This window comes from Lycorma delicatula, chromosome 3 (assembly GCF_047948215.1).
Source record: "Lycorma delicatula isolate Av1 chromosome 3, ASM4794821v1, whole genome shotgun sequence".
Lineage (NCBI taxonomy): Eukaryota > Metazoa > Arthropoda > Insecta > Hemiptera > Fulgoridae > Lycorma > Lycorma delicatula.
In genome coordinates this window covers 115,060,258-115,083,203 of record NC_134457.1, presented here as the reverse complement: position 1 = coordinate 115,083,203, position 22,946 = coordinate 115,060,258, and the positions used below count along the sequence as shown (strand labels likewise).

At 31.3% G+C, this 22,946-nt stretch overlaps 1 protein-coding gene across 4 annotated transcripts in view; it reads right to left on the bottom strand.

The window, feature by feature from the left end:
• The window catches only part of LOC142321913 (pyruvate dehydrogenase phosphatase regulatory subunit, mitochondrial-like), a 128,816-nt gene that overhangs the window by 85,064 nt on the left and 20,806 nt on the right, over positions 1-22,946 (bottom strand). For 3 of the 4 annotated variants that reach the window (XM_075360429.1, XM_075360431.1, XM_075360430.1), the window contains exon 5: positions 5,544-5,685. In XM_075360429.1, the coding sequence (XP_075216544.1) occupies positions 5,544-5,685 (142 nt within the window). Of the gene's footprint in view, positions 1-5,543; positions 5,686-13,580; positions 14,889-22,946 lie in introns of those variants that run through there. The other variant, XM_075360432.1, reaches the window with a different exon arrangement.

Here is a 22,946-nt window from a genome sequence, read left to right as displayed (position 1 = left end):
TTCTAAGAGTAGAATATCAGCAAATACCACAATGTGCTGTCATCTTTAATTTGTCAGATGAGGTATTAACACTGATTTACGAACATCGGCTAGAATCTTTTGAAATTTAAAAGCAATGCACTTGCATTTCACAAATTGTAATTTAAAAAAATACACTATAATAATACCATTTCACTGATTTTTTATATTAATTAATAAACAGAATAACATCAGAAGTAAAATTACAATTAATTGTATATAACTTTTTAATAAACATGCCTTGCACAGTGTAAAATTTACTTTAATATTATTGAAAAGTATCAACAAAAATAAAAACAGGAGTTGAAAAATGGTAACTCCTATTCAAATCTTACAAATTCAAAATTAGTGTACATACAAATTGAACTAATTTTTACTTTATTTTAAGTTATTATAAATTACACTGCATATGCTGTTATTAAATAAGGTGTTTTTATCTATCAATTTAACAATCTGTTGATTTACAGAATCCAACTGTTTTTTTTCTATAATCTGAATAAACATTAATGTACTTTTTCTGTGCATGTGTACATGTCACACGAGCAGAATGTTGTTAAAGTATACTTATTTATATTTTTAATTTATTATTACAAGATATACAGTAAATTATGAGGTATGAATACAGGGAAAAACTGAATAACCAATAATGTAATGTCATTAGAATCTGTTTCATTTTTTAATCTGCTAATCTGTAATTAAAAAGAGATTTACTTGGCTTCCTGACTCTGCTGGGTCAGCTATCTAACCGTTTGGACAACATTTTTAAATAATCATAAAGTCCACTTCCATAGCTACTGATGATAGAAACCCTACATTGTTGCAAACAGGAAAATTTAATATTTTCATATTCATGTAATACATCACCAAAGATTTTATCATAATCACAACATATACAGTACTGGTTTATTAGATATAGGGTTTTATATAAGAGGAATAAAATGTGTCTTTCTTTGGTAATTTTTACTTTAAGAGCTATATATCTGATTGGGTAAGAGTCAGTTTTAACTGTTCACATTTGCAACAAACAGTTAAGTTCTACTTCTGTAACATTATTCTACACAAACCCACAAAACGGAAAGACATCAATTTTAGCAAGTAACAGCACTCTTATTTTCTTCTTCATTCTGAGTATCATAAATAAATTCCATTACCTAATTAAAAATCATATATTCTTATTTATGCATTATATACAAAACTGCAGCGGAAAACAACACTGCAAAATAGAAGAATGATGGAAATTTTGGTGAGTTTGCAGACATCATTCACTAAAAAGAAAATATTCTTTGTAGAAGGAATTTTTATCTGATTTCATAATTTTGTTACAGTAGCATAAGTTTGTGTTTCAACCGGCAAATATTCACTACTATGTACACATTTATATAAATATATATACATTTTTACATAGCCTATGACACTCCAGGTAACATAAGGATTCCAACATGGGGTCATACATATTAATCGGTTTGGCAGTGGAACAAATATACATATACCCTAAATACATTACATTCCTTTTTGGGCAGTCATGCAATTAAACATATAATTACAGAATGTGCTTACATGATCAAACATACTGCCTGTCAAAAATCATATGATTTTTTATTAAATGTTTATAAACAATAAATAACAGTAATAGTAATTATAAAATAAATTTTACTATTGTTAATCCAATCATTCAATATTGTACAACATCTTAAAACACAACTTCTTTCGATATAAATAAATTGATACTGAAAATATTATTGATTATCCATTTAGAATCGTATATATGATTTTCTTTTGGCCTTGTAGATACAATTAAACATATATATATATATATATATAGCCTATGACACTCCCCGTACGATAAAGATTCTAATGTGGGGTCATACATCTAAATCGAATCGGTTGTTGAGCTGCTATGGTGGAACAAACATACATATATACACCCTAAAAACATTACACTCCTTTTTGGGCAGTTGTGTAAAAAAAAAAAAAGACTGACAACACAGTTATAGTTATATTTTATAATGGATGGCTTACATACACAATTTAATTTAAAATATTTATAATTTTATTTAAATATAATATTTTTTGTTTATTTAAATCAATGATTCTAACTAAAGTGCGCGCGCATATCGTATCTCATTTGCGTGGGTGTGGTGGTACTAGTGGCCAGTTTAAATACTTCTTTACACTTTAAATATTATTCTTTATTTAATTCTATTGCTCACCTGAAATGTTAAAACATAGCAGACGACCACAGCAGCTATATGTCAGTACTACACTAGCACTCCTTGTGGTGAGAGGGGATACTAATCATCACAAATCAGCTGATTTCAAAGCTGGAAGTTCTAAGGTTCAAATCCTAGTAAAGGCAGTTACTTTTATACAGATTTGAATACTAGATCGTGGATACCAGTGTTCTTTGGTGGCTGGGTTTCAATTAATCACATATCTCAGGACTGGTCGACCTGAGACTGTACAAGACTACACTTCATTTACATTCATACATATCATCCTCTTAAGTAATACCAAATGGTAGTTCTGGAAAACAGAACAGAAAAGAGAAACGACTACAGCAGCTGTAATCAATGCTACACTAGCGCTCCTTGTGATGAGAGGGGGTACTAATAGCTTCACCCCTTGAACTTTTAAGTTAAAAATTTAATGGCATCACTGTCCCATATATAAAAGTAATCTGACCAAGTTTGGTCAAAATTGGATGAGTAGTTCTATAAATATAAGGTGTGAAACACACACTCTTTCATCTGATTTTTTGAGTTCCTTAGGTATCAAAAAGTAAACATATGGTGAAAATCACATATCCCCAAACTGGACCGATTGCAATACTTTTCCTTCTAAAGCTATAGCTCTGTTATAGCGCCAGGTGGGAAAGTAAAATGTTATAGTCTGTATTCAACATTATTCAAACAGCTGTTTTAAAATTTCAGGTAAAAGCCGTGGGGAAAAAACTGTGATTACAGATATTTTTTTGCAGATTTTTCCAATTGTGGGGTTCAAACAAGCAGTTAATATTATTAGTGATAAGGGTTAAATAATAAAATTTTTCTAATTTTTGTACGAAAAATTTGAAAATATTTTTATTTCATAGACATTCTTATTCTACCAGAACTTGTAAATTTCAAATCTTTTAATTTTACAGTTAATTAGTGTGAAATTATTTAGTATGAGACTTGTTATCCATGTAGCAATAAAATTATCCCTTTTTATTATAAACAACAATTACAAATATTTAAGAGAAAACAGAAAATTTTTTCTGTCTTCATAACTAAACTTCTTTTTATTGGTTGATTATTGAAACCAATGTTTAAGGATGTTAAAATGAAAGAAATACTCAAGAAAAGTTCAAAATAACAACTTGTTTAGCACCTTTATGTGATTAGCAGTTAATGTCTTCTGAAAATCCCTTTTTAAGGAAGTTTAATTATATACATCCTTACTTAACAAGTAAATGATGAGTAAAAATTTACAATCCAGAATTATCGCTCAATTATTTTCCTTCCCTAATATCTCTGAGCCACTTTTAGTAAAGATGGTCATGTATACTGAAGCCAAAACATATGAAAAAAATGCTTCCCTTAATCCCACATGCAACTGGGAAAGTAACCTTTCCTAGAAAATTTATTAATTTTTTCATTCATTTATTTAGTGTTAATTTATAGTTTGATAATTTTGCTGGAGTACTGCAAGTACTGTATTAAGTACAGTCTTCTGAGTGAGGGTAAATCTTTAAAAAACATTCTAAGGCTCAAAAATAAAATTTTTGTTTTTTTTTTTGTTTAATTTATTGTGTTAAATTTTCATGAGTAAGAAATCAATACAAATTTGTAACTAATGAGTCAACAATTTTAATAATGAAACATTTGAAAACTACATCATTATTGATAATTAGTTTCAACAATAAAAAATTTTTAAATAATAAAATCAATAAAAATCTACTTGTTACCAACAAATATATCTTAATCTCATAAAATATATCTAAGACGGGCTGAAGTGTTTGAAAAATAAAATAAATAAATTTTTAATTTTTCTTTGTCATAAAAAAAGGATGGTGCATGGTTTGCTTGTTGTATGTGCTCACATTTTTATTTTAGCTGCTAATGGTGCAGAGTGGACCAGTGGTGCGCACAGTGAATCTCTCCTGGTAGAAGCATTCTGTTGTCAATTTACAGATTATTTAATTTAATTTCTAAGCATAAATTACTTTTATTTATATTTTATATTTTTATTTACTTATTATTTATTAATAAAAGAAAGGGACTATTAGTTAACATTTAGCAGTAAAAAAAACCATACTTTATTTAGAGGAAGAGAGTTGTTGGCACGCATCCGACCAGTGATCAAATAAAAAATGAATTGGTCAAGCAAGAGGTATAAGAGATGTAAGAGTATATACAGTTGTTTAAACATAGAAATAATGCAGAACAGTGAGGATAATGTTGAAGAGTAACACCTTGCAAAAAGTAATACTATGTCTACATTTATGTATCACCACTATTATCAACATTACTTTAAATATATAAACAAACATAGTGAACAGGAAAACAACTACTGGAAATTAACATTAAATAATTAACATTAACATACATCCATCAAAATTTATAAAAACTGCAAACATATCAGGAAAGAAGGGCAATATCCAAAGTGTAATCAACACAAACAGGAAACACAAAAACTTAGGAATTTATATATTAAACTGCAGTTGTTATGTTAATTCTACATTATTTGAATTGGATGCACTTTTACCCGTAGATAAATATATATATGGAAGCACTACAGACAAAGACATTTTGCAAATCACTTGTAAAAGTAGAATATGCATACATTATACAGACAACAGCACATAAAAAATTCAAAATTTGATAAAAATAATACACTAAATGAAGAAATACAACAGAGATTGAATATATTTTTTAATTACTTACTTAAGGGGTTTCATAATATTTTTAACATAAGTGCTACTAATGATAATACTACTGAAAACGCCACAAAGGTCTTACCTTCAACAGTCTTTGGAAAATTAGTTCATTAATCTGAAAGTAGGTCATTTTTAATGTTTAATTACGTAACAATATCAAGTTGTATCGTGATGTTCAAAGAATTTAATTATACAATGGTGGTTAATAACAAAGTAGTACTTTTGCTTACATGGATAAACACACTACAAATACATATACATACACACAAAGTTAAAACTACAGGGTTGTTGTAATGAAATTTCAGTGTCCATAGTTTCATTAAAGTAAAATTTCACTGCACTTATAAACAATTGTACGCAAAATATATCACAAGTATCAAATAAAGTATATACACAAATGAATATTTATTGACTATAAGAGTACTATACGATACTTTATAAACTTTTTTTTATGTATATTTTTATACCAGGGATTGAAAAAAATCAAATCATATTTCAAATTAATACATAGATTAAAACGCAACTTAACAAACTTTACTTTTATCCAATACAGAATGAAACAGGCAAACCACTTTTTCTTAATTGCTTGTATGTAAATCTGTCAAACCTCCTTCCTTAGATAACTTGACAAGTGCTCTGCAAATTTCTTGTGGTTTTGCAACAGCATCTTCTGGAACCCAAATGGCACCTTCTAGATCATCTGTATGAAGTAATGGATGTAATTTATTGATCTCTCTTTGACCCAACATCTGAAAATATTTATGTAATTTATCAATTCACATAATATTTATTATAACAATATCTTATAATTTAGTCATTTGTTTCAAGCCAGCTAGTTTTGTTATTTAGAACACTGGCCAACCTGCTTTAAGTAAACCAGTAATGTGAGGCACCAATTCTGTCATAACACAGATTTATTACTGATAAATGTTGACTGTGAACACATTAAATAATACTTATTTTTTACATTGCATGCCTCGTTATAATTTTAACTAAGGATAGATTTTTTTTTGCAAATATTTGAATAAATAACTAGGCTATGGTATTTTATATAAATGTTTAAGAATTTTCAGTTCTATTTAGTTTATTTACAATATGCAGTGTTAAATACACATAAAATGGTAAACTATTTGTTCACAGTTGGTGGTATCTCTATAGGTTGACTGTTTCCATTCTTTTATCTTACACATTTCCTTCTTTAAATGAAACCATAGGAATTCTGTCAACCGCTGGTCTACATCCATTTTAGGTGCTATGCTGATTCCCTTCTAGCAGCTACTGCAGAACCTACAGCAATGAATAAGATTTCTTAATGGGGCAGAGGAATGACAACTTCACCTGTGAGACAATTCAGGGAAGCAACATCTTAGAAATTAAATGAGAATTAAGAATAAAATATCACTTGTTAAAGCAATATTTAATAAATCTGTTTCTAAAAAAACACTTTAGAACTGAAAGAATACTGGATACAATTTTGCTGCAAGTAACTACTGTTTATTAGAGGCTGTTAATGTCTAAAGTAGTTGAAGTTACTTCAAACAAATGAAAAAACATTCATATGTAGGCTATTTATAAATTAACATAAATTAATTAAGATTGGGTGTTACAAACAAGTCAGTTTCCGTAGAAACATAGTGCATGTGCAGTAGACAACAGCTAAGAGTCAATCAACATTTCTGTACAGCTTCTGTATGCTCGAGCAGTATATGGCAAAATAAGGAGGTGATTGTAGTGGTTCCCACCAGTTGTGAGGCATGTAGCAGCATTAATAGTGTAATGAGTGATGGTTCTGTGAGAAAATGGTGCAGAAAATTTAGGGAAGGACAAGAAAGCAAACTAATGTGAACTACTGTAACGACAAGAAAGGAAGAGAGAGCAACATTACAACATTCTATTGTGAGTAATGAACTTGTTGAAAAAACTGAATATGTTGTTTGTGATTAATGCCACTTCATAATAACTGAACTAAAGTGAAAATTTTTCTTTTCAAGGTCCACTCTACAAAACTATTACAGACTGGATTTTCCTAAGTACTATGACGGGTACCAAAACAACTTACACATGCCCACAAAACAAAAAAAAAAAGGGAGCAGGATTGATATTTTTAACAACTAGAATAAAGGAAGGGAATACACTTTAGATGATATTGTAACTAGAGAGGAGACATGGATTCAGTTCAATTCCAAGACAAAATAAGAGTCAAAATGGTGGATGCGCACACACTTGCCAAACAAGCCCAAAAAATTCAAACTAGCCAATTCGAACAAAAAAATTATGGCTACCTCGTTTTGAGACCTTTGAAGAATTTTGCTGACAGAATTTTTGAAGCTGGGTCTGACAATAACCAAAGAAGTTTATTGTGAAATTTTGATAAAGCTTAAGAAGGGAATTGTTTTTTTTGTATGTCGATACATGGAAGAGGCAATAGACAAGCTGGAATGATACAAGGGCTTGAATTTAGGTGGAGACTATGTCAAGAAATATATAAGATATATGTAACTTTTATATGTAACAAATAATTTAATTTTATTTTGTTATTTTTATAACTCAACTATAGGTTAATTTATAAATGGCCCTTGTACGAGGATAGGATAAAAATTCCAGACCTGAATAAGAAAACATTTTTCCCGGTATATTTTGATTTACTTTTCAACACAGTCACCATTAAGGTCTATACACTTCGCCCAGCGTTCCACAAGAGTGGTTATGCCAAATTGGTAAATCGATTTATCAAATTTCTTTCCAATAACAACCTAAGGTGGCAATAAATTCATTACTACTCAAATATCTCTTCCCTCCAAGCCATTTTTTTTGGTTAGCAAACAAATGATAGTTACTGGGAGCCAGATCACATAAGTAGGGTAGGTGTTGGAGCAATCAAACCATAATTTGTTGATTTTTGCTACTGCAATGACTGAAGTGTGAGCTGGAGCATTGTCTTGATGGAAAAGCATTTTTTTTTTACCGAATGTAGTTGTTTTTCTTTAATTTAATCACAGAGATGCTGCAATAGGGTTACATAATATTTGCCATTTATTGTTTCACCCTTTTTATGATAATGAAAATTCTTCCACGAACATCCCAAGAAACAATTGCCATAACTTTTTTGCACAAAAAGTCATTTTTGCCTTTTTTTTTTGGAGCAGGTTGTACTTTTTCAACTCATTGTTTTGTCTCAGGAGTGTAGTAATGAACCCAAGCCTTATCAACTGTTACAGATCGGCATAAAAATTCCTCTGGACAGTGCCGAAAGAGCTCGAATCGCTTGAAATGTTTTTTCGGCACTGGTTTTCGTGACACAGCACCCATCTAATGCACAGCTTGTTCATGCCCAAATGTTTGTGCAAAATATTGCACATGCATTCTGTTGAGATGCCTACAAACTCTGCTAACTTGTTCACTGTCACTTGTTGACCTGCCAAAATGATTTTATTCACTTCTGGCATAGTCACTTCAGAAAATGATCCAATTAAAAACTCTGCGACCTAGCATTTAACTGTTGTATTTGATGGAAAAGAGTCTCCCAATGTTATATCAAGTTTTTTTAATCTCATTTGCACTTAAGCCTTTCAGAAAAAAGTACTTAATCATTGCACAAATTTATAGATTTTTCATTTTCAAAAGAACCCTAATTCTTCACTTTGATGGACTGTAAATACTATACTAAGTGATGCAATGATTTAAAAATTTTATAGTAAACTAATGGAGAATGGAATCATGTGATACCGTTGAGAAATTAAGCGTACCAACACCATCTCCGTTTGAGGCCTGGAACTTTTCACCCCACTCTCATACATGTTTGTAAATTAAAACTATTAAAATCATAATAGTGAAATCATGCCAGAATAACACTTAAGTAAGAGCAACATAAAACTATATTGCTAATATATCATGACAGTGTCTTTATTTACTTAATTGTTTGCAAAAACTACAGAGATGCAAAACTTATTCAAATAGAGAGAAGTTTTCATAAGATTTGTCATTTTGGCATTAACAGTTGATGTTTTAACTAAAAATTGATGTACGTCCCTTTATATTAATAATAATTGGCGACGGCGACGGCAACCACAATAATAATAATAATAGCGTGTCTTTATTTCCAAAAATAAACTTATAATGATAAGATACAATAATAATCATTATAAAATAGATATAAATTATTATACACATTAAATAAATAAACTTTCAGTTATTGAATACAATCTGAAAAAATAAATGTAAACAGAAAAAAAGAAAACCTACACCAACACATGAGTTGGCAAGACAAAAGTTGTCTGCCAGATTCTTTCTTTCTACATATTATTTAATTGGATAGCCAATGTGGATGAAACGCCCCTAACTTTTGATGTGTCCTCAAATAGAACTGTAGCCGAGACAGGTGAGAAAAGCATTACAATCAAAACCAGTGGACATGAAAAAACATACTACACTGTAGTTCTTGCATGTTGTGCTGATGGTACAAAGTTGCCGCCAATGATAATTTTTAAGCGGAAGAGAATGACTAAAGAAAAAATACCAACAGAAGTGATTATACACGTTCATGAAAAAGGTTGGATGGATAAAAGTGTGGATAGACAAAGTATGGAAAAGAAGGAATGGTGCACTGCTAAAGAAGAAAGCTCTTCTTGTATTTGATCAGTTCTGGGCTCATCTGAAGGAAACAATCAAACAAAAATTCCATGAGTGCAATACTGAACTGGTTGTCATACCAGGAGGGCTTTACAGGGTGATTCAAAGAAACGGGAAATTTTGAAAGTTGTGTGCCGTGGGCAATTGGTACCACTTGATAAGTGGCACCAGCCTCTCTAACCTAACCTGCCATTTAGTTGTCATGGATCCTTGGAGTGGTGCACAATGTGCATTTGCTATCAAAGCGTTTTACAAAAACAATGAGAGTGTGGAGGGAGTGCGTAGAGAATTTCGCCGTCATCCTAATCTGGGACGGCACGACCGTGTTCCATCAGCACATGCAATTAAAACATGGATATCTAATTTTGAGGAAACTGGTTCGGCAATGAAAAAGAAACCTCCAGGCCGTGAGCGAACCGTTCGTACACCACAGAATGTTCAAGCTTTACAAGATGCTGTCACACGAAGTCCACATCGGTCAATCCGTCGTCTCTCAACATCTTTACAATTGCATAGTGTTCGAAGAATGTTAGTGAAGAACTTGCAATTCCATCCATACATGTTGCAGATCGTCCAGGAACTGAAACCGAACGATGCAGTTGTGCGAGCACAATTCTGTAATGTAATGCTTCAGAAGATAAATGATAACGAAGAGTTTGTTCACGAACTGTGGATGTCAGATGAAGCGCATTTCCACCTAAGTGGATTTGTTAGCAAGCAAAATTTCAGATATTGGGCACAAGAAAATACTACGCAGCTACACCAGCGTCCGTTGCACAGCCAGAAAGAGACCGTGTGGTGTGTTATGTCATCTTACGGTGTTATAGGCCCTTATTTTTTTGAGGATGACAACGGTCTTGCAATTACAGTGACGTCGGCTCGTTACGTAGCCATGCTTGAAACCTTTGTTGTAGAACAACAAAAGAGATTTTCACCAATTCTTAACACAGCCTGGTTTCAACAAGATGGAGCAACGTCACATACTGCACGAATATCGATAAAATGTTCAATACCCTCTATCAAACCAAGGTTGCATAATGCACATTGATGTCTGTTTCCTTCTCTATTAGATGCATTATTTACACCAAGTAGCCCACACAGCGTTCTCTAAATGTGGCACTCATCATCACCCCATCATACCCGATATATATATATGTATAAGTCTCGTCACCAAGATTAAATACCAGCTGTTTATACAAAACGTTAAGACTCAGCTCGCTATGCTCTATCCAGCCATAGAATTTTCTGCCATTTTTCCTGTTATATAATTTAGTTGATCCCTCCAACATTCCTTGTTATTAGACAGTGGGCATCAAAATGTATTTCCTTACTGCTTCCAATATTTAAACCACCTGACCTTTCTTGTTACTGTTAACTCAGCTAATTTTTTGGGCAACCTCTGATCAGGCAATTTTAAGACTTTTAAAACATAGTTAACGTGTAATTCAAGAAAAAAAAAACTGTAATAACTGTACACCAGTTTCTAAATAAATGGCATAATTTGGTGTATTTGAGGGAATTCCAGAACTTTTTCTGAGTAAATCTGAGGAAAACTTCAAAGTCTTCCACCGTTTCATAACGCCAAACTTGGACTCCATCACCTATTACTGCTCTTCACATGGCACAATATACTGCCCATTTAGCTGAAATGAATATTTTGTTTTTCACAAGCAAATTTCCACAAACATTGTTTAATACAAACTTTGTGGAATTCCCTTTCACTTGCAAGCATCTTATAACCCAACAACGGTGTTAATATAATTCCTAAGTATTTGTAAACCATTTACAACATCAATTTGCTCTGCCCCACCACCATTTTTCCTTACCACCCAATTTTCCCCTTTTTCTAAAAACCATTATTTTTTACTTATTTAAATTAATTGACAACCTCCACAAGTTACATTAATTTTTAAAGTTACTGATCATTCTTTACAGACCTTTAGGGTCAGACAATAGAAGCACAATATCATCCACATACAGCAGCAGCATTCTTACATTCAACTGGTCAGCAAACACACCTCCACCCAACTAATCATGAAGGTCATTTGAAAACAAAGAAAAAAGAAGAGGTGACAATCAACAATTCTGTTTTAGACCACTAAAAGTTTCAAATTCAGATGTTATACCCTCGCTGAACCATAACATACCTGCGATTTTATGTGCTTATAAAATTCTTTCATCATGGTAATAAAGCTGTAAGAAAGCCCCAGGTTATACAATTTATAAAAAAAACACCTTGTTAACTTTATCAAAAGCCACCTGCAAATCAACAAATATAACATATAGTTTAGCCCCCTATTTTTCAGTTTTTAATTTATAATGCTAATTAGACTGAAAAAATTATTGTTTGTAGAATACCCCTAACAGAATCCTGCTTGATACTCACTCAACAATCGATTATTGGCACCAAATTATCTAATAAATTTAATAAGATCCCTGTAAACAATTTAGCTAATGTACTGCTAAAGCTTATTGCCCTATAATTTCCCACATCCTATACATTTCCTTTTTTATAGAGAGGAAAAATAATTAACATTTAAAAGAGTCTGGTATTGATCCACGATCAAATAATTGGTTAAAATACTTAATAACTAATTCCAAATATACTATTGGGGTTTGTTTAAAACAAGCCCCAATACGGGGATGATAGGAGATTCTATCATCCCCTGGGGCCTTATTAATTTTTGCTTTTTTAATTCTTCTTTTATCTCATTTAAGGAGGTTTCACAATCTAACAAGCAATCACGATAGCATGGCATTGCATAGCTTATTAGATTACAGGTCCCATCCACATTAAGGAATTTCTGGAAATGCACCACCCAGTCCTGAGGCTTTATTTGCGAGTCGCACTTAAAACTTTTTGATTTAAATTTTCTAACACTTTCACAGAGATTCCCACCATCTCTTATTACCTTAACGTCACAAATAATTATCATAATATTCTAATTTTTTATGGGAGCATAAAGACTTATAACTTTTAACAGCACACAAATATTCATCTCACACCCCAAATTATTTTTTCTATACAAATTAAGTAGTTTAAACAAACTTGACCTCACTGCACCACACTCTTAATCAAACCAATCTTGCTTAGGTATACACTATAACTTTTTAATTTTTTTATGACCCCATAACCTGCTGAATCCCACACTAAACTCTTTAACAAACAGCTTTGTTAACTTTCTGAAGGAGTTCTACCACAAGTAATATCTATTACCTAATTCTGCCTGATAATTAAATTTCTTACCATCATCCTATCTTAGTTTTGGGAGGAGGGATAACATTTCTCTCACATCTTTCTCCAGTGCCAAGCTTAATTCCAATTCTAATGGCATATGGTTAAAAAAATTGTAATCCGACTCGAATAAAATAATTTAAATTATTTAAACGAATTAAATAATTTTAAAGCATCAAATACCACACAACAAAAATCTATTACAAACGAAAGCCCTGGAATCCTACATATGAATATTCCCCTTTTTCATCTCCAGCTACTCACCCATTAATTATAATAAAATTGTCATCAAAAAAATTCCAGTAAATGCTTCCCCCTACAAATAAGTACCCTATCCTTTGACAACCTTGATTCAGATACTTAACTGTAAAACATTTGTTCAGACAATGTAGTTCATTAGCCGCTTTTTCCCATTCAGGTCCCCAACCAAAATAAATGTTTTACCATATTCATCAAAAAACAAACACAATCTTAAAAAATCATGTTCCCACTAATCATCATTTCTCCTAGATAAATAGACAAACAGAATAAAGTAAATGTTATCAACTAATTTTATTTTATTCCTATCCTCAATTTTAATAAAATCTAAAACGACTTTAGGGCAGTTTTATACCCTACTACAATTTCCCCCTTTGCTCTACCAAAAACAGAATGGCGTAATACATATTCCATACCAACATAACACATATTCTTTATATATTTCAACCGTCCTCTCTTCATTAAAAGTTTCCATTAGACAAAAAAGTATTAAATTGTTTTACATAATTAAAAAAGACAAACCTTTAGCTTGCAGACTGGTAAATTATTACACAAGATAACTAAGATACATGTCTGGTAGACAACCCTTCAGTTGTTGCTACTGTTGCCTTTCTTCTTGTTTGCCATTCTCGCTCCCAGGTAGGTTAACTCTTGTTTCAACATCCTCGATAATACTTGAAGATCATCTTCAACACCAGTAATCAGTTTATTATCTTTCCAAGTAAACATCTTTCCCTTCACTATCAGCCTTTGAGACCTTTGAAACCTTCATGTCCACTGTGATCCTTTTAATTTCTTGTTTTATCGCAAAGAGTCTGGCATGCGTTTTTCTAGTATCCATTCAAAAATCTCATTAATCAAAAATATTCATTCCTTTTAAGACATGGACATTTTTAACACATGGTTTATGTCTTTATCGTCTGGTATATGAGCAATTAATGGAGCTTCTTTTCTACTTTTCCCCTGAGGATGAGCCTGATTAACTCACATTAACCCACCTACACGTACCTAGTGTATTTACACAAAAGCTTTTTGTCTTTTTCCTCATAATTCAGCCTCCTAAAAATTAAGTTGTTTCTACGGCTTCTGCTTTCAAGCTCATTTAATCCTACACTGCATTTGCTTAAGATTTTGCACTCTAAGATTGTTCTTAATATTGATCTTCTTTTAAATCGCGTTTCTCAGTATGTAGACCTGAAAGTTCAGCCATTATTGCATTTAGACCTTCTTTTATTGCTATTGCTGCAAATTTTTTATCCAACAATTTATCTAGTACAACTACCACTGAATTTTTGTATAAAGATGAAGTGATAAATTACAACACAACCAAAAAATAAAACTTTATTTACAATTTTATTTTAATAATTTTATTATCATAAATAGGTTTAATTAATTTAAAATAACATTAAACGCTGAGATAATAATGTTTGTGTTGAAGTATTTGATGGAAAACTGGAAATTCTTTCTTTTAGTGTCAAATTTTTGTTGTACAGAAAGTTGTCTCAGACTGGAGATGAGTAATATGCTAACATTAACACTATCATACACCTCTTTCCTTTAATGTTGCCCGTAATTTTTTCATGATCAAACATGTCTGGTTTAGCTGAATTTAAATATTTTTAATGGTAGTTGTGAGGATTGAACTAAAAGCACTGTTTTAATCAGTGTTTTCATTATCGTGATGCTTATGTCATAGCTTAAAGTTTCAGCTGATTCTAGTGAGGATCAAAACAATCATTAAAATACACACACTGATGTCTTTTTCTGTCATTCATTCAGATTCACTAAGAACTTTTTCCTCTCAATTCTCTTTAGGCAAAACATTTTAAATTGTAACCGACTTGAAGTTCCCTTTCTGAAAAAAAAATTGGAGTCTAATTAGATCGAGTTTTGAGTAATCCTTAATATGAGATATAAATTTCAGTTAACACAAACATGATATACATTGCTATTTAATATTAATATGTTAATAAGTAAACATAATGGAACTGAGATGTAACCTTGAAAAATACTATTTCTTACATCTACTGATTTTGGTAGTTTATTAAATAAAAATAATTAATGTTTTTATTATTATTACATAAAACGTGTTTTCTCACAGTTTTCTGCAACTGTAAATTTTGTGTTTCTTTTAAGTTAAGAACTTACATAAAGTAATATAAAACAGAACAGTATTTTAGCTGATATATATTATGTTTACTTTTAACTACAAAGTCATAACAGCTCACTCAAGGGCTTTGTTTTGTTATCCAAACAACAAGATACAGTTTTTAAGAACAGTAATTTGATCCTGTGTGTAGCTTAGAACCTATTTTTATTTGCCAGATTATTAAATCAACAAGTGACAACTTATGGGTAGTTTTCTTGTTAATTAAAAAATGTCAAATGAGAATAAAAATGGGTGGATAGAAACAGATAACCAATTTTAAAAGAACTTTTAAACTTCTATTTTCAAACTGCCACTGTTATAGTTCATAGTGAACATTTAAGAATTATTCAGTTAGTAGAGAATGGCTAACATTTTTTTTCAACAAGAACCTTTTTCTGTATGGCATTGAGTGGTTTGTAAGTTTGTAAATTTTGATGTTGGTTTATATTGTCTGTCCTGGAATTCAGTGGTATTCAAACAAGGTTCAAGATTAAAAATTCATTTTTCTTCCATTCTGGAAGGTAGACCCTAGCCTGTAAGTTGAATGAAGTAAATTACCCACTTGTGATCATGAAAAATGAAGTTATGTTTTTCAATTATCTTTTTCTAAGAATTTTTCTAAAAAACAAAAAGATTTTTTAATTGAAAGGATCTAAAAGCTTATTACATGAGAACAATATAGTCATCTTGCAATAGAAGTTTCTGTATTTTGCTAAGAACAAATTTGTTGTCATATACTTTTAAAAAATAAGGTCTTTGATTCACTACATTTAGTCAAGTACATACAAGAAATATTGGTGTCTTGTTCTGGAAGGGATACCATAATAATCAGAGCTAAATCAATCAGGATTAATTGTTCTATATTTTCACATCTGTAGATATAGTACATATGTTTCAGTAATTGTCATTTATGATCTATGTATAACTCATTGGTTAAGAGTCCAGAAAGTCATAATAAGAAATGACCAATAAGCACAGGATCTAAATCCATATTATTAAGGTTTAGTACTGATTTATCACTAAGAAATTCAACAATGATAATTCTTAGTCAACTTTTCAATCAATTTCGAGTTCTATATCATGCTTTGGTCCCTTTCTGATCATATATAGAGGTAACTTTTAAAGTGCCTATTCTTGTATATATCTAATTGTTAGAAATCTTGGATATAGCGTCACTAGCTGACAACTGATGTTCACCTCCATTGCCATTGATTTACTCATTGGAGGATTGCTCAGAAAGACTATGGGTTGTCTGGCAATCAAAATGTACATGATGTACCTAGGTGTCTTCAAAAGCATGACCTCTTACGTGGCACCCATTTGGGCGCATAGGTTGGATATGAATAGAGCACTTGTTCAAAATTTAAGGAGTGCCAAGAACAGAGCCTTAAATGTATGCACTGGTGTTTTTAAAACAACCTTCTACAAGGCTACCAGCGTATTGGGAAAGGCTCTTCCAATCAATTTAGTGGTGAAAGTTCAGGCAGTCATGTGGATATTGTAAAGAGGCTAGGAGGCTGAGGTATTTGGAATGCGTTTTCAGGCCGGGCCAGTACCAGAACGGAATGGTGATCACAATGCACCAGATCTAAATTTTGTTCAGTTGCCAATCTCCTGCCTGTGGAAGAGGCTGCAGAGCCTTGTGATGGATGCATGGCAGTTGGAATGGGTCACCACAATTAAGGGAAGATCATTGTACACGTTTATATGGGATCTGGGGGAATAGTATGCCTCGAGTTCGTTTTTAAGGGCAACGGGTGACAAGGTGCTCACCAACCATGTTAATTTGAACCAATATCTATTTCATTTCCGCCTGGCAACTGATGAGCCGTGCATCTAACGGGAGGTCCACTCAAATGAACACCTGATGTTTGACTGCCCTGCTCATGGGGTGGGGGGCAGAGACGGGCTTACTCTGGAACTTACGAGGTCAAGGGGAAAATTGGCCACTCACAAGCAGTGAGTCAATGTGGCAAGAGCCGTATTAGACTGTGTGTGAGTTCCTTGATGCGGTTGCTATGTTCAACAGACATCAGTAGTTTACTTACTGGAAAGACTCCTACCGCACTGCTATTGGAAGCTAACCTAGATGTATAGCTGACCACTGGCAATTAAGGCTCCAAGCGCATTAATATGGTGGACAGGTACTTGCTGGCATTCAGAGACCTAGGCATGGCAGCGAATTGCTGTCTAGACGAAGTAAATTTTCATTTATGGATGTCATATATATTTTTTAGTAGTTGATGGGGTGTGCCTATCCATTTTAGTAAATATATGACTAGTGAGCGGTTGTGACAGTAAGCCAGTGGTGTATGGCACTGTGCTTAGTCCGCTCACACTGTTAGGCAGGCTCTAGAAGCTATTTAGGATACTGGTCGCTAAACTATTTCGTGGCTCAGTAGCCGTTTGTGGCACAGACATTTGGTCTTATGCCTTAGAGTGACTGAATGGGGTGGTAGTGAGAGAAATGTCAAGCAAACCAATACTCATTGGACGAACTCTTGCATTTAATTTTCATTTGATGATGCCAAACAAGTATCTTCATCTGATAATCCCGAAAACTGAACCTTCTCACACTTCAATAATTTTAGAGGTATTTTCAAGTGGATCACCAAACAATAAAGTAGGATAATCTGAGCCAGAGATTTTGGACTATGAGTAAAGGTGAAATAAGGTGAAATAAGGACTATACTAGCAGAAACATGTTGCATTGGGCATGATACAATTATACTGTAACAATTTTTAATGAGTATGTCTGTTTATTGTATAGAGCGTTTATGTTATATAGTGTTAATGGTCAAGTATGTTTACTGCAACTATGATTGCAGTCTGAATATAGTGAAAACAAAGACAGCTATTTGCTTACACCTCCCAGGTTTACTAATCTGTATTCTTCAAAGTTTAAAGCCCCTAACACTAATCAAGAGCTTTTAGTTCCCTGATATTCCCTGTCAGTGGTGTATTAATTTTTAGTTCTTCGCAAAGTTAAACAGATTTCTAGATAAGGTAAATTGTGGATCAAGTTCATTGAAAATTGTCAACATTGAATTCCTGTTAAAATATTTATAATAAATTTCACTGCAAAATTTATTTTGTTCTATCATATCAGTATTGTATTATCACTAATTTATTAACTGATGTTCTCAATATCCACATATAACCAACCATACTTATTAAATCGGGTGTCTGTAAAAGAACACTGGGTTTCAAGAGTGAATATAGTTTCTATTTTGTAGAACTCAATAGTTTTCTATGCATAATCCTGAAGTAACAACAATTTTTTTAGTTTATAGCAGCTGCGTTAGACTATAGCATAGGCCAAGTGATATGAGCTCAGATTTCAGTACAATGGCGTTGCCATAAGAAAAAGCACAGTATTTGTACTGGTTCACAGGAACAACATCAGTGACTGTCGTACAAAGAAATTAATTGCGAGGATATGGTAGAAATTCTCTGTGTGAAAAAATCATATGTAAGTGGTAAGAACAGTTTTTGGAAACTGAAAGTGTTTTAAAAGGACATGCACCAAGTAAGCCTAAAACAACTATCAAAAACACAAAGAATTTGACTGTCTTTCCAATGAACTTTCCAATGAAACATTCAGTTCGTAGTGTTAATCATAAACTAAGTATTCCTAAAAACATTGTCCATGATGCTGTTTACAAGCTACTGAAACTTTGTACTTTTAAAATATAGCTACTCAAGGAAATTAAATCTAATAATAAGCCACAAAGAGTTCAATCTGTAACAACCATGTTAAGACTTCATTTATGCTGATGAAAACTAGCACATTTTATTTTGTGATCAAGCAACATTCTAAGTTCACAGAGTTGCGAGTTGCCATAATTGTCGACTGTGAGCTCAGAAAACTCACATAAATTGGTGGAATTCAACTGTTCAAAAATGAATGTCTATTGAATTTTTGGACAATTTCTTTCAATGAGTAGACTATTACAGGTTTAGTGACTTGGAACATGTTAGAGAATTTATGGAGCCCCTTCACATTATGTCAACATGTTGCTGCATTCAACAGCAGATTTCCAAAAGGATGGATAGACAGAGAGGCTACCACTGCTTGGCAACTGCAAAGTTCTGATTTAACAGCGATAGAATTTTTATTAAGGAGCTACATAAAAGACCTCATATGCCAAGAAAAATATCCACCTTGACTACCTATGCCAAAGAATAACACCAGCCATGGAAGTCATTCCAGCAGACATGCTCACCAGAGTGTGGAATGAAATGGATTATCGATTTGATGTCTGAGGGCTGCAAATGGTGCTCATAACGAGTTACATTAATTAGTAAAAAAAACCTTTAGACTTTGTACTTTCACACACACACACAACACATACATATCTATTTCTTAATGTATTAAAGTAAATTTAATTTAAAACCGTGGAGTTCTTTTTCGGATACCCTGTACTTTTATTTAGTTTTGGTTATTGAAATGACTGATTGTTAATTCTAACAATCAATTCATTTATTTTTACTAATATTTAACATAATAAAACAAAACTACAGCGTGGTGTTGATTTAAAAAAAAACAAATATAAGTTAATTTGGAAATTTTATTCTATTATAATTTATATTGTATAATTTTATGGCATTTTATAATGTACATTGTATTTATTTTTATTCTATTTTTTAAAATTATTTTTACTTTGTTTATACAAATTATTAAGATTATATTTACATACCTTCCGCATTATTTTTCTTCATTTGATTTGAGTAATCAATTTTCACAAAAAAAATTGCACAAACTTGCTTCCAATGTTTTTCTTCAAATTTACTTCTGTGAATACTTTGGAACAAATATAAACTAAAATACATTGAAATTTAACAACAAACCAAATTTTATGATAAAATGTTTTCATTAATTATCTTTATGACCATCCTCAGATGCGGATTTTTTTTTTTTTTATTTATGCAAAAAAGAGTAATAAGAAGTATGTGATTTTGCCACATATTCAAAAACTGTGTATGATTTGAATGTATTTATTCAGTATGTCCCTGTTGTGTGTGATTTTGTATATTTATAAGTTTCATAATGTTAAGGTGTGTTAAATGTGATTCTTTTTTGTGTATGTGTAGAATATCAAGGTTACAGTAAAAATTGGTGATTTGTGCCTATGATGTGGTCAGCAGACTATGTCACTATTGATAGTCCAACCAAATTACATTTAGAGAAAAAAATAATTATTACCTGGACTTTTTTATAAGTAGAAATATAAATCACTTACTTAAAAATAAAATAAAACTGATAAAAATTATTGATTTTTTAATTAAAATTATTTTTTAAATTTAAGCTGTGTAATATAAAATCGTTTGTATAAGTATACATATATTTCACTCTCCTATAAAATTTTATGCAATATAATAATATACATTTAATAATATGTGCTGATTTCATTTTTCTTAAGCAAGATTTATAAAGATATATATAGAAAAGAATCATATCTAAACTTTAAATTGGCAGAAGATTCATAGTTTGAGCTTTGGACTTGAACAACGTGTTCAATTTAAATAAGTTTCATTTTTTAAACAGAAGGTAAAAAAAAAAGTAAATAAAAATAGCTCATTTAAAACCTAATTCAATTCTACTTCAACAATAATTCCATATATTAAAAAAAAAAATCATGGTAACAGGATTCACCAACCATCTACAGAAACAGATTATAAAAACAGCAAAATTAAGTTATATATTCTTCAGAAAATTCAAAGGATGGCATTTTAGTCTATTTGAACACTATTTAGTAGACTAATATACAAAATCATATAATATTAAAATACTAAACAGAAAGACAAACAAAAAAATTTACTGATGAATCACAACCATAAATACATATCTTTCCGACTAAAAAAATAACAACCAGCAATAGCACCTACTTCTACTACACTGAATTTAGATAGCAATATTCACTGAAAAAGATTACCATGTGAAGAAAACATACATAAGAGATTTTAATAAGAGAAAAAAATTAATGTGTTACATATTTTTAAAATATTTATATCATTAAAATAATCAATTTTGTAGTTTTCACTGTTGATTTTCATGATAAATAAACTTATAAAAAACATAACAAGTATCACATGATACATATCATGTAAAGCAACCATACAAAATGATTAAATTTAATGATGAACCAAACCAAATTTTACATTTATTGACTATAACCTCTCTGACTAAAAAAATATGTTAGAAATAATTTAAGCTAGAATTACAGTACTTCAATATCAGTAATAATGATGTTGATGATGATTATATACTTAGTTAAAGCGGACTTTCACATATGTAAAAATCTACTTTATTGAAATATTATTAAAATTAGTATGTTATTGATAGTTGCAATTAAACATTATCATTGTAGTCAGCTGGCATGACATTTTAAAATGATATAAGTTTAAAACCTAATTAAAATTAAATACTCTTATAGTAAAGTTTGAATAATTTGATAAGAATTTTTAAAGAAATCTATATCTACTTTCTTATTCCATTTTTCTGAAGAGAAAAAATGAAGTTTCTATAAAACATGAATAATAAAAGCAAGATTTAAAAAATTCATAAGTATAATTGAAAACCCAGCAATGCAAACAGATAAATTACAGTATTGTATAGTCAAGTTACTAAATTCTGTTGGGCCAGACTACCTTTTCCATTATAGATTAATTATCTTGACACAACATGTATTAGTGAGAATACAGTTTACAGATTTAAAGATTATTTATTTTGAGCATGGCATGGCAGTTACAAAATTATTAATCAATATTCAACATTATTGTAATTTTAATATTAAGTTCAATTTTTTAGAGCCAATTGATACTAACAAAACTTTTTTTTGCAAAACTATCATTTTGCATATCACTCATATTTCAAGTTAGTCCAGTCAATAGGAATTTTTTTGCTAAAAATTTAGTAGAGTTTAGGGAAGTACATAGGGTTGTAGATTAGGTTGTAAGTATAACTAGTTTATATGTGACTAGAAAAAATCTTTGGTCTAAAACTTTTCACCATTTGAAAGTACAAGTCTTGAAGAATAAACTGCTCTTGAAATGGAAACAAAAAAAATCTTGAAAGCCAAAACAATCACAGTTACTTGAAGAGTCTTTTATAAACAAATTGCAATATCTTAGCAACGAGTAAACCAATTTTCTTGGGTAACAACTGATTGGATTTTTTTTTAACCTCCGGATCCACCGTTGGCATTCTTCAGAGGTTGAGATGAATGATTTGTAGCATGTGTGAAAATGCCATGCCTGACTGGGATTCAAACCTGGGACCGGAGGCCAGCATTAATTGGATTTAGAATTTCAAAATCTAACTTTCTAAACAACAAAAATAGTAAAAACAAATATCTTTGTAAAAAATACTGGCTTTACAAAGAAATGGCTATCTTAACGGTTTTTCTGATTTTTTGCAATAATTAAAGAGATTAACGCTTATGGGGTTAAATTATAGGTACTGCAAGTGCCCACAACTTTTATTAAGAACTTTCTTGGATAGTACAAAATCTTGGCCTACAAAACTGAAAAACAAATTTTTACCACCTTTGAACGACCACCATTTTGTCCAGTCACATATAAAAAATTTATACTTACCCAATCTATAACCCCATGAACTTCCCTAAACTCTAATAATTTTCTTCAAAAATCTACTTTTTTCCCCCATTGACTGGACTAAGGCGCCATACGACAAAACGAACACAATTGCAATTAAATTCTGCAATCTACACTCTAAA